This window comes from Oreochromis aureus, linkage group 3 (assembly GCF_013358895.1).
Source record: "Oreochromis aureus strain Israel breed Guangdong linkage group 3, ZZ_aureus, whole genome shotgun sequence".
NCBI lineage: Eukaryota > Metazoa > Chordata > Actinopteri > Cichliformes > Cichlidae > Oreochromis > Oreochromis aureus.
In genome coordinates, this window is record NC_052944.1 from 129,588,628 (window position 1) to 129,601,926 (window position 13,299).

At 43.3% G+C, this 13,299-nt stretch overlaps 1 protein-coding gene across 1 annotated transcript; it reads right to left on the bottom strand.

Annotated features, from left to right (window-relative positions):
- Nucleotides 1–446: 446 nt before the first annotated feature.
- Nucleotides 447–5,122, bottom strand: LOC120435314. The gene is made up of 4 exons (XM_039604678.1): nt 4,335–5,122; nt 3,923–4,163; nt 3,608–3,766; nt 447–518 (listed from the first exon to the last, which is right to left on the bottom strand). The coding sequence occupies exons 1-4, from the start codon at nt 5,120–5,122 to the stop codon at nt 447–449; spliced, it is 1,260 nt and encodes a 419-aa protein (XP_039460612.1).
- Between the last annotated feature and the right edge of the window lie 8,177 nt (nt 5,123–13,299).

Below are 13,299 nucleotides of genomic sequence, written 5' to 3' on the forward strand. Positions count from 1 at the left end.
ATTCTGATCATTTATCAGTACTGATACATGAATGAGATTTTCCTGGCCTTAAAATATTCTGCAATTTTGCATAATATTAAAAGTTTCAATTTCTTCAGTATTGAACAGCAGAAATTATGCTCTCTTGTCCGAGATCATTTAAGTAAAAAAAAAAAAAACAAAAGAAAAGAAAAAGACAGTGGCCGACAGCGCTGTAAAAATGGTAGAGTGTTGGGTAATAAGTGAATGAATAATGCAGAAAACAGAGATTTGAGACGGGAAACTGTTCTTGAAGTACACACAGAGAGAGAGAGAGAGAGAGAGGGAGCTGTGCATGAAGTGTGATTTTTCTCATGGTGGAAGCAAAACAGCAAAAGTCCGAGGGAATTCATGACGACATTTATTTATCTTTTGCTGCTGGCTCTGTGAATTTTGGTTGGAGAGAGACAAAACCTGCAGCTCAGAATCTAGCGCAAAAAGACGTAAACGCAGAGCAGACCCGACGCATCAGAATCGGTGAGCTCCGACAGCGTGTCCGTCTACGTGCCATCAGGTGAGAAAGCCGAGAAAGAGAAAGCTGATTCTGATGCGTTGGACCCGCACTCTGTGTTTACGTCTTTGTGTCTTTGTGTAGAATCCGTGTTCCTGCTCTCATTTGCTGTTTCGTGGTTGTTGAAATAGGCATTTCTGGCAAAACACAATTATATTTAAAAGTCGATTCAGGATTTAATTAATCGATATCACTTTATTCAAGGTACTCCCCTCTCTCTATCCACTTGCACTTTCAACTGGACCACAGCCAATCAGAAAGGTCCCGCCCCTGACTATCTCAGATTGATTTAGTCCATGATAGGGGCATAATGTGTGTCTGTTGTTGACCACACAGAGCGTTGCAGGGATTTTTTTTTTTTTTTCGAACAGTTGGTCACACTGGTGTTTTTTTAGTCACATCATTGAAAAATATATAGTGGCTTGCAAAAGTATTCGGCCCCCTTGAACTTTCCCACATTTTGTCACATTACAGCCACAAACATGAATAAATTTTATTGGAATTCCATTAGAATTCAGCTGAACGGTAAGAACAAGATCCGGGCCATCAACACCTACACCCTGCCCATGATCAGGTACCCTGCTGGGGTAATAGGCTGGCCAAAGGAGGAGATAGAAGCCACTGACATAAAGACAAGAAAGCTCCTGACCATGCATGGAGGGTTTCACCCCAAGTCCAGCACCCTGAGGCTGTACGCTAAGCGGAAGGAAGGGGACCGGGGACTGGTGAGTGTCAGCACCACAGTCCAGGATGAGACAAGAAACATCCACGAATACATCACGAAGATGGCCCCAACTGACCGAGTGCTCAGTGAATACCTCAGGCAGCAGAAACCCAAGAAAGAGGAGGAAGGCGAGGAACCATCATGGAAGGACAGGCCCCTGCACGGTATGTACCACCGGCAGATAGAGGAGGTGGCTGATATCCAGAAATCCTACCAGTGGCTGGACAAAGCTGGACTGAAAGACAGCACAGAGGCACTAATCATGGCAGCACAAGAACAAGCTCTGAGCACAAGATCCATAGAGGCTGGGGTCTATCACACCAGGCAAGACCCCAGGTGCAGGCTGTGTAAAGATGCCCCAGAGACGATCCAGCACATAACAGCAGGGTGCAAGATGCTAGCAGGCAAGGCATACATGGAACGCCATAACCAAGTGGCCAGCATAGTGTACAGGAACATCTGTGCCGAGTATAACCTGGAAGTCCCGAGGTCAAAATGGGAGATGCCCCCAAGGGTGATGGAGAATGACCGAGCTAAGATCCTGTGGGACTTCCAGATACAGACAGACACAATGGTGGTGGCTAACCAACTGGACATAGTGGTGGTAGACAAACAGAAGAAGACGGCCGTAGTGATCAATGTAGCGGTTCTTTTGAGCAACCCAAAAAAGTTGGGTTGCTCAAAAGAATCCAGGACAGGGTAAAAGAGGAAAACCCTGAGCAGGAGGTAAGTTTTTACACTTAATCTGTATTGTATTGCACCTTGATCATGTATTGAAGCCAGTTGTAAAATGCATTAACTTTATTAGAGCGAGGGGACTTTAGCATCAGAATCAGAATCAGAATCAGAATCGTGTTTATTGGCCAAGTATATGTGCAGACAAATATAAGGAATTTGGTTCCAGTAGATGGTGGCTATCAAGCACAGCAATGTAAAAACACACACACACACACACACACACACACACACACACACACACACACACACACACACACACACACACGTCTATATATACATTACACATGCATACACATACATACACAAAGCTGTGTAAACCAACTATAAATATCTAAACTTATGTACATAAAATACAGAAATGAAATGAGGTGGAATGAATACTACAGAATGTACATAAGGTGCAGTTGCAGTCTGGCAGTGGGAGCAGTGTGACAGGTCAACTGTTTAGGAGGGAGATGGCGAGGGGAAAGAAACTGTTCCTGTGTCGGGTGGTCTTGGTTTGCAGGCTTGTACCGTCTGCCAGAGGGCAGCAGGTCAAAAGTCTGTGTGCAGGGTGTGAGGGGTCTGTGATGATTTTCCTGCCCGTTTCCTGGTTCTTGAGAGGTACAGATCCTGGATGGAGGGCAGGGGGGCACCGATGATCCTTTCTGCTGCCCGTACAGTCCGCTGCAGTCTGCTCCTGTCCTGTTTAGTGGCTGCACCATACCAGACTGTGATGGAGGAGCACAGGACAGACTCAATGACTGTAGTGTAGAACTGGATCAGCAGCTCCTGTGGAAGACTGTACTTCCCCAGTTGTCTCAGGAAGTACATCCTCTGCTGGGTCTTTTGAGGATGGAGTTGATGTTGGTCTCCCACTTCAGGTCCTGGGAGATGGTGGTACCCAGGAACTTGAAGATCTTCACAGTCGACACAGGGATGTCTGACATGATGAGGGGGGGCAGAGTTGGGGGATGTCTCCTGAAGTCCACTGTCATCTCTACAGTTTTAAGAGTGTTCAGCTCCAGATTGTGCTGACTGCACCAGAGTACCAGCCGCTCAACTTCCTGCCGGTATGCAGACTCATCACCATCCTGAATGAGGCCAATGACGGTGGTGTCATCTGCAAACTTTAGGAGTTTAACAGCCGAGTTCTTGGAGGTGCAGTCATTAGTGTAGAGGGAGAACAGTAGTGGTGAGAGGACACATCCTTGAGGGGCACCAATACTGAGGGACCGAGTTTCAGAGGTGATCTCCCCCAGCCTCACTTGTTGCTTTCTGTCTGTCAGGAAGCTGGTGATCCACTGACAGATAGCTGGAGACACGCTGAGCTGGGAGAGTTTGGAAGAGAGAAGTTCAGGCACGATGGTGTTAAAAGCCGAACTAAAGTCCACAAACAGGATCCTGGCATAAGTTCCCGGGCGGTCGAGGTGTTGCAGGATGTAATGCAGCCCCATATTCACTGCATCATCCACCGACCTGTTTGCCCGGTAGGCAAACTGCAGAGGGTCCAGCTGGTGGCCTGTAATGTCCTTCAGATGGGCTAACACCAGTCGTTCGAAGGATTTCATGACCACAGACGTCAAGGCGACAGGTCTGTAGTCATTCAGTCCTGTGATGGTGGGTTTCTTGGGAACAGGGATGATGGTGGAGCGTTTGAAGCAGGATGGAACTTCACACAGCTCCAGGGATCTGTTGAAGATGTGAGTGAAGATGGGAGCCAGCTGTTCAGCACAGGTCTTGAGGCAGGAGGGTGAGACACCGTCTGGTCCGGGGGCTTTCCTGGGCTTCTGTTTCTGAAATAGTCGGCTCACATCCTCAGTGTATATTCTGAGTTTCAGGGAGGAGGAAAGGGGGGTGAGAGGTGTGATGGAGGTCGTTGAGTCTGGATTGGAGAGGGTGGTGGTGGTCGTTGAGTCTGGATTGGGGAGGGTGGGGGTGGTCGTTGAGACTGGATTGGAGAGGGTGAGGGTGAAGAGGGGAGAGGTGGAAGGTGTGTTGGGGGTCAGTGTCTGAAGCGGTGTCTCTGGGGAGGGGAGGGTGAGGCGTGGGAGTCTGTCCGTCTCAAACCTGCAGTAGAATGTGTTTAACTTGTTGGCCAGGTCTTTGTTTGCTTCAACAGTGGGTGGGGGGCGTCTGTAGCTGGTGATTTCCTGCAGGCCCCTCCACACTGACGCAGGGTCGTTGGCTGAGAGCCGTTCTTCCAGCTTCTGGGAGTAGATCCTTTTAGCTGCTTTGATCTCCTTGGTCAGTGTGTTCCTGGCTTGCTTGTACAGGGCCCTGTCACCACTTCTGTAGGCGTCCTCCTTAGCCTTACGAAGATGTTGGAGTTTAGGGGTGAACCATGGTTTATTGTTGTTGTATGTGCAAAAGGTCTTTGTTGGCACACACACGTCTTCACAAAAACTGATGTATGATGTCACAGTGTCCGTGAGCTCATCCAGGTTATCAGATGCAGCTTCAAAAACAGTCCAATCAGTGCAGTCAAAACAGTCCTGCAGTTCCTGCTTTGCTGCGTTAGTCCACTTCTTCACAGTTTTGACTACAGGCTTGGCACGTTTGAGTTTTTGCCTATAAACTGGAATAAGATGGACCATGCAGTGATCAGAATGTCCCAAAGCTGCCCGGGGCACAGAGCGATAGGCATCTTTTAGAGTGGTGTAACAGTGATCCAGTATGATGTTGTCCCTGGTGGGGCAGTCTATATGCTGTCTGTATTTAGGGAGTTCGTGGTTGAGGTTTGCTCTGTTAAAATCCCCAAGGATAATTGTAAAGGAGTCCGGGAATTTCCTTTCCAGGTTGGTGATCTGGTCAGCCAGCTCGCACAGTGCGTTGTTCGCGTTGGCCTGAGGAGGGATGTAAACTCCGACCAGCATGAAGGAAGAAAACTCCCGCGGTATATAAAACAGTTTACAATTGATGAAAAGACTTTCCAAGTGTGGGCTGCAGTGTTTCTGTAACACTGTGACATCAGTACACCAACCTTCATTAATGTAGAAGCAGACTCCACCACCCTTTGTTTTCCCTGAGAGCTCCGTTTCGCGGTCCGCCCGGTGAAGTTGGAAGCCCGGCAGATTTAAGACAGCGTCTGGGACACGCTCACTAAGCCAGGTTTCAGTGAAGCAGAGGGCAGCAGAGCGTGCAAAGTCCATGTTAGTCCGGTTTAAGAGCAGTAATTGGTCGACTTTGTTTGGAAGAGAGCGGAGATTCGCGAGGTGAATGGAGGGAGTGCTGTGCGGAATCCTCGCCGACGTAGTTTCACCAGTGCACCAGCGGGTCCCCGCTCACGTCTCCTCCAGGAGCCACAGAGAGCTGCTGCGCTCCAACTAAAATCTCCAAAAAACTTTCGGGTTTGTGAAAATGGATAAGAACTATAGTGAGACGACTGCCTGATGTTTAGCAGTTCATCTCTGGAGAAAGTGATGTGGTCTGAGTGACCAAAAGCGCAGAAAATAAACAAAAACAGGAAAAGTGCGAGAGAGCGCAGTACCGAGGCTGCCATCCGCGGCGCCATCTTGAAAGGCAAGATGCATCATCAGTTTATTAAGTTTCTTGAAGAAATTGACGCTGATTACCAGGACTTGCTTTACCACTCCAATGTCCACTGGTTAAGTTTGGGGAAAGCATGTCAATGAGTGTGGGAGCTCAGAAAGGAGATTGTCTCATTTTTGGAGCTACTTGAGAAAGATGGCGATTTTCCTGAGCTGAGTGACACAGATTGGCTTTGTGATTTAGCTTTTGCTAAATTTGCTAAATTTGACATACTGGCACACATGAATGAGTTGAACGTGAAGCTGCAAGGGAAAGACCAGTTTGTACATGAAATATACACAAACGTCAGGGCCTTTAAAACCCAGCTGGTTTTATTCTCAAAACAAATGTCACATAAGTCGTTCGCTCATTTCCCCACATTGGCTATGCTGAAAGAGGCACCTCAACATGGGAAAAAATACAGGAAATCACTGGATGACCTCCATGAGGAATTCTGCCGTCGGTTCTCTTTTCTTTTTTTTTTCTTTTTTTTTTGATGAATGGATAGTGGCATTGTAAAGCGTTTTGGGTGCCTTGAAAAGCGCTATATAAATCCAATCCATTATTATTATTATTATTATTATTGTTATTATTTTGGGAAAATTGAAAAGTCACTTCAGCTGGTGTTACAAGACCCTGAAACAACTCCACAGGAGTTGCAGTTGGAACTGAATGATCTGCAATGTGACACTGTCTTAAAGGAGAAGTTCAACTCTCTTAAACTGGATGAGTTTTATGCATTATTAAACACAGCCAAATTTCCAAAGATCCAGAAGATGTCACAGAGGATGCTGGTGTTGTTTGGCTCTACGTATGTATGTGAACAGACTTTCAGTGTGATGAACAACAGATCCCAGTTGAGTGATGAACAGATCTGTTCTGAGAATTGCCACAACAAATCTAACACCAGATTTCGACGCACTGACAAAAAAGGGTGATCAACAATACTGTTCCCACTAAAAGTGAATGTAAGAATTAACACTATAATGCCTTCTTAATGTTTTTCTTTGATATGTATGCATCTGGTGCTGGCCTGGCCCATTTTGTAAATTTTAAACTTTAGTCTGGCCCCCTGAGCCAAAAAGTTTGCCCACCCCTGCTTTAGCTGCTGGGTCTCTTTGTGACCTCTCAGACTGTTTAACAGATCAAACACAAAGACATGGGAATCAGAGACAGAGCAGCTCTGTTCTTTAAAGACAAACATTAAAGCACTCTGTACAGACTTTCCCCACAGATATGAACATCACTGTCCTGAAACAGCAGATTTATCCAGGAAAACGCAAACATCTAAAGGAGCTCATCAGAGTTCTCTGACCTCGTTAGTCCAGGTTCATTTCTGTAGCCTGGATTGTTCCCTCTGGACATGTCACTCCTCATGGATGGACAGCTGGATCCTTCAGACTGTGACATCTGACCTCTGCAGACACAAATATGTTTTATTTGATGATAAATTCTCTGATAAAGTCATTGAAGCAGCTCTGATCTCACAGACTGCAGATAATGCAGCTGTTTCCTGTCAGTAACAGTCCCTTTAGATTAGATTATAGCGTTTTAGAGGAAAACGGGACAAAACTGATTTTTTGTTATAAATTTATTTTCATTTCCTCTCAGCACATAAACACAGTCAGAAAATCAACCAGAATCAACACTAATTATAATGTCAGTGCAGAATTATTTCTGTTAATTCTGTGAATTCAGTTCTCTGACCTCGTTGGTCCAGGTTCACCACTGAAGTCTGGAGGATTTTGACCTTTGGACCGGTCACTGGTCACAGAGGGGCAGCTGGATCCTGCAGACTCTGCTCTGTCCTCCTTTTCCTCCATCATCATCTTCTTGTGGACTTCAGTCAGTCTGAAAGGTAAACCACAAAAACTCAGTGAGTTCACATTAACAGAAGTGACTGAGTTACAGTTGCTGACCGCTGACCTGTCATGTAACCTAGAAACCAGGTCAGTATTAGTGATGGTAAATTTGATTCTTTTTACTGAATTGAGTTTGAATGAGTCACTCACCAAAGTGAATCGGGTTTTTAGAGTCATTTGAGTCACTGAGTCACCGAGTCAGTTGACCAGAGAGTGCAAAAAATGTACATTTTCACTCAAACTTAATTTGTTTCTCTTTTCATGTATATCCTACTGCTAAGATCAGTGATTGTAAAGAAAAACAACTATTTCATAGAGCAAAAAAAAAGAGCAAAAAAAATTCTAAAGGAACATTTATTTAATTTATTTTTATTTTATTAGTATTTTCCTTAAATGTGTCAAATATATATTTTCTCATCTAAATGTCCACTGAGCTGTGAGCCAGGGGCGGTAATCTTGCTATAACATTGGTTGCCAACCAAGAAGAAGTAGAAGCTGTGAGCCAGGAGGGAGGGGTGAGTGATTCGTTTATGCTGCGATTCAGCAAAGGAGGGAGGGGTGAGTGAGTCCCGAGTGATTCGTTTATGGTATGATTCAGCGCAGGAAAGGACGGGTGAGTAGCTCAAATGTGCTGTTAGCATGTTAGCAGAGCGATGCTACTGTGAACTGAGGAGCTATTGTCTTGATGTGAGCTTCTACTCAGGGTTTTTTCTTCCAGTTCAGAGCAGAAATGTTTCTGTTAAGATACTGGATGTTGTGTTTATCTCCACAATTTTAATTATAAGCTAGATATATTTCTACTAATGAAATTAGTTTGCTAACAGCAACAGGGATGAGTCAGTGAGTCAGTTGAGCTTGTGAATCATGATTCATGAGTCAGTAAAGTGATTCTCGAGTATTGAACGATTTGTTTATGATTCGCACATCATTAGTCAGTATGTCTGTAGGTTCTCATTCATCCAGGTCATGTGATCTAAGGAGCTTGGAAAGAAAAGCCACTTCTAAAACAAACTGTGGAGAGTCCCAGATATTTAAACGTGAGAGGGTCAGCTGATTGATCATGTGAATCATTACATAAGCAGTAGTGGGTCAACAATAGAACAAAAATATAAACACTTATTTCAAGGAGGAACCTAGGAACCTTTTCAACTCGAGTAGAAACCTTGATTCCTTATCAGTTCTCTTATTGATTCTCATTCTCAGTAGCTCTGCTCTGACAGTCACCACCATCACTGAGCAGCATGTCAAAGACATTTGTGCGCATTAACTCTGTGTTTTGGGTCAAATGTTTTTGCATGTTGAAGCTATTTCCTCTTTGTTGTGATCAGTGTTGAGTCATTACTCAAAAAAGTTACTATTACACATATTAAACATATGTATTAAGTATTGTAACACAAATCAAAGATGAAACCGGCACAAAGACACTTCAAAGTGATTCTACTGTAGAAACATGAACAGCTAGAAACCTTTAGCCTGACTGCTCATCACTTTGTTACCTGTTCAAATTCAGCAGCAGCAGCTCAATTTATCACGGTGCTGCGATGGTGTCAGCATTTACTCAGCTTTGAAATCCCTTTGGGCTCTTCGCTAGCTTAGCTTGAGCATAGCGTTAGCATACTGTCTATCCTGCTTAGCCTTAGCTTAGCGCTACCATGCTGTCTTAGTCAGAGCTCTGGAAGGTGTCTTGTGTCTAAATAATAATCACAGGAGATAAAGACTATAAAAAAGGCTGCAGCTGAGCTGTGAGGTCATCACATACGCTGAGTCCTCGGAGTCTGTGGACTATGAGTGAACTCACCAATGTTGGGCAAGTTACTTTTAATAAATAATTAGGTATAGTTACTAGTTATGTCTTCAAAAGAGTAACTGAGTTAATAATTGAGTAGTGATATTCTAAAAGTAATTAATTACTAGGAAAAGTATCTATTGATTTACTTAAAAAATGTTTAACCAAGGTATAATTAGCCATTTTTGACTGCTTTTGATTTAACCTCTACATTTCACCTTTAAAAAACTATTTACCTTTCATTGTTTGGTATTATTCTTGTCAGCACAACATCATATGTCTGAATTTTCATTTATGTTTACATTTTAACATACTGTATTAACACAGCGGATATAAAATCAAACAAAAAAGATAAAATCCGAGTAGAAAAATGTATATTCTTCACTAACCACATGTTAACCATCAAACATCTTTAATGAATCATATTTCATAACTTGAAATGCAAATTGTTAGTAATGGTAACGCCATGCGATCGATAGCGATAGAGATAGTAATTAGTTAAATTACTTGTTACTGAAAAAAGTAATGGCATTTACTTTTTACGCCATTATTCCCATCACTAGAACTCACAAAGTACAAACTGTAAGTACTCAAACACAGAATAGCTGAGAGTGAGGACACACTCGGCCTCGTTGGTCCAGCTGTGAGTCCGTTACCGTGAACTATGGAGCGGCAGATTTGTGCTGTTTGTGCTGAACTAACACAGCTGATGTTAGCCAGGAAACATTGCACACTGACTTTAATGGAGAGACCGGAAATACAAACACACACACAGATTATTGTGTGAAGAAATCAAACATCTGGTCATTTGATGATAATTTTCAACAGTGTCTTACTGGAGTAAATCAGTAACTATAATAAGTTAAAGAAAGAGAGAAGGGAAACTTACAGGTTGTTGAAATTCTTCACCGAGTAAAGAATTTTGTCTCCACTCCCGGGACTTTCTCAATGTGTTCTTGTCTTGACTAGAGTTGTGTGGCTTCAAAAGCTCCTTGACGATTTCTTTTCTTTATTTTTTCTCCACCCATTTGATCCAGGGTTCACTGGGAACTTAAAACACCGCACAAGCTCAGACATGTCACATAAAACAGCACAGAGTCAGTAAAGGTAAAGCATGAGACTGCAGAGTGTCCAGAACAATGAATAAGTAATGTCCCAACAATATTTCTAAAGAGTCTTTAAAACTTTAAAACTTTTCTGCTTCTTCAAACTTCTTTTGTAGTTTGATTGATGCAGGCACTGACTGTAGAGCTGTAGGGCCTCATGGGAACTCAGAACTCTGAGTCTTGTTTGAAGTCTGTTAGTCGTTTATTCCATGCAGTGATGTTCTGATCTTCACCATTTTTTTCTGTGTTTTGATCATGTACATAAGAATGTTAAACAGATCAGTCCTGTCATCACTGTCAAAGGTGTGTGCTGCTGAGTGAAAATGTTCATATTAAAACGTCCAAACTTGCTGCACTTCATAAGCAGAAAGAGCTGAGCTGTTACCTGGAATCAGTCAGAGCTGCACATCAGAAAAACTCTTAAAAGCTGCATTAAAATTATCAATATTAATTTAATAATTATTACACAGAAGGAACTGTATAACAAGGAGTTATGAGCTGCAGTTACTGGAGACTAACTTTCCTCTGCAGATAACAGCAGCGTGCACGTGAGTGTTTGTGCGTGCACATTGCAGTTGTCTGGGCAACGCCCAACAGAAACTGACAGTTGGTCAAAATTGAGTGACGTGTGAACTGTACACTTTGGTTTGCAGGGTGTGTACCTCTTTGTCTTTGAACATTAAAGCTAAATTGATTCTTTACTCATTATTACTGTATGGAGGGCGTATGTCAGAGGCAACAAAACCAGACAGCAGTTTTTTAAAAGCAGCTGACTCACAGTTTAGTAGAAATCCAACAGTCTGAATGATCAACGGGTATTTCAAGTTTTGCAACACTAAAGATAAGGATACTTCCTCTATATTTTCATTTTATTTTATGTTAGTTAACTGAATGTAACAGTCTTTAAAATCTTTGATTCCAGCTGTTTATTCACACTGAGTTTAAAGTGACAAACTGAAGAGTTTAAACACGTCTGATACTTTTATCACTACTTTTAGTTGTTTTGGTGAAGCACACGGCAAGAGCAGCATGAAGCTACGCTCCATACTCTGGTGCAGAGGTGTAGCTTGCATCACAGGTCCTGCTACAGGAGACACAGCCTGAATTCAGCCACCTTCCAACCATCCAGTTCTCACACAGATCTGAGCTTTGGCCTTTCTAACAGCTGTGCTCACACTTTCCACTATGTTTGCAGCTTTAATGGAAAACTCAGAGGAGCCCTGAACCAGACCCACATAGCAGACAGGTCTGGCCCAGATCTGGTGTCAAGTCGGCACTGATGCAGGCACTGACTGGGGTGGAAACAGCTGTGATGTCATTGGACTGTCACAAAGGCAGAAGTGCATGAAGTGAGCAGCCAAGGAGCCGCTGATGTTTTGGATTCAACAGCATTTGAAAGGTTGACACAGACACATTTGCACATAGAAAGCTGAATTTGTCATATGCCACAGTGAACTCACTGTTCAGTGTTTTTCAGGAAGCTTCTTAACTGCCTCTGCTGCCAACCAAGCAGCTGATGTCCTTGAGAAGAAGCTGAAGAAGTCTTCAACAACAAATACAGGAAGTGGACTTTCAAATACTAGATTCACTTTAGACTCACACAAGAAATGACTCAACTAGCTGTGTTTGATTGACTCCTTTGACTCTATGAAAGCTCAGTGTGTGTCTGTACACAGACTGTTGTGTTGGACTATTATTCAGTTGTCTGCTGAATGTTTTCAAATGTCTGCATCTCAGTGTAGATGAGGCTGGGGGTCATGGGAGGCCACCATAGCAGTCTCTTCAACATCATGACATCATCATAAATGCTGCTGGACTGTCTGATGGGCTGACGGTGAAAAAGCCGTCGGGAAGGAAACAGAAGACATTTCAGAGGCTGCAGCAGATTTCTTTGATTTGGGGCCTTTTTCAGCTTTATTGGACAGAGCAGTGAAGATAAGTGACAGCAAAGCAGAGGGAGAGAGAAAGGGGGTGTGGTCAGAATCAAAGCCAGGCCAGCTGCTCTCCACCTCGTGGCACATGGTCACCTGCTCATCCTAGTGAGCTCCACCAGCAGCCCTTTCACACAGTTTACACTGTCAAACACTGTGTGTGGACCTCAGCTAACAATAGGCTCCATTTAAGTCTGGACTACATGTTTTTATATTGAGGCAGATTTTTACCTGTTTTTATTCCATCAGCAGCTCAACATCATGAGCAGCTTTGACATAAAGACATCAAACTCAAGCTGACTTTAAACTGGATCTACTTTTAATACAGGGGCTCAAAAACAACTCACATCTTTATTATATATCAGGACAGAAAGTCATTTCATCTCAAATGGAAAACAGCTTTATTTGGAATAATCAGCACTATCAACTGGTTTGGGATCTCCACCAGTTTCATGTCTTTCAGCTTCTCCAACAAAGTTCCTGTAAAATCAGCATCTTTATTGGTTTGATAGTGATTGATTATTCAGTCCCAATCTGCTGTCATCTAAAGAACAAAATGATGTTTCTATGAGTCAAAAAGCTCCAGATGTTGTTCACAAAGAAAACAAAGATTAGGAAGTTAAACACAAAGTGTTTGGAGCCAAAATGTTCCCAAGCTGCTCTTTTTGAAATGGCAGAGGTACAGTGGTGTCTAACAGCACACTGTGGAAGGCAAACATGTTCTTGTTGGATGAAACTTCATGAATCCTTTGTAGATTTGAGCTTTTGGAGCCTTTCTTTTCTCTTCAGGTGTACAGAGGCTGAGGAGGCAGGTGAAGCAGGTGGAGCTGTTGTAATGCTGGCAGAGGGTGTGTCTTAGTAACTCTGTGAGGTAGAACTGGATCCAACATTGTGGATGTGTTGATGTTGGAGCCATTAAGATTCTCTGCACACTGTAGGATTTCCCTGTGATTCACTGCGGGGGCATTTTGGAGTCTGTCAATGAAACTCTTCATATTTGTGTTTGACACCAGTTTATAGAAACAGACAAATGTGTCATGCTTTTGTTCGGCCTCCACAAATATACACATTTGTTCATTGGTTGGACTTTTGGAAGGAGACACATTGAAAACC

Coding starts and splice junctions, on each gene's coding strand:
- LOC120435314 (XM_039604678.1), bottom strand. CDS start 5,122: ATGGACTTTGCACGCTCTGCTGCCCTCTGCTTCACTGAAACCTGGCTT. Junction 3,767..3,922: donor CCCTCACCCTCTCCAATCCA/GTCTCAACGACC, acceptor CGACTATTTCAG/AAACAGAAGCCCAGGAAAGC. Junction 519..3,607: donor AACGCTCCACCATCATCCCT/GTTCCCAAGAAA, acceptor GATGGCACGTAG/ACGGACACGCTGTCGGAGCT.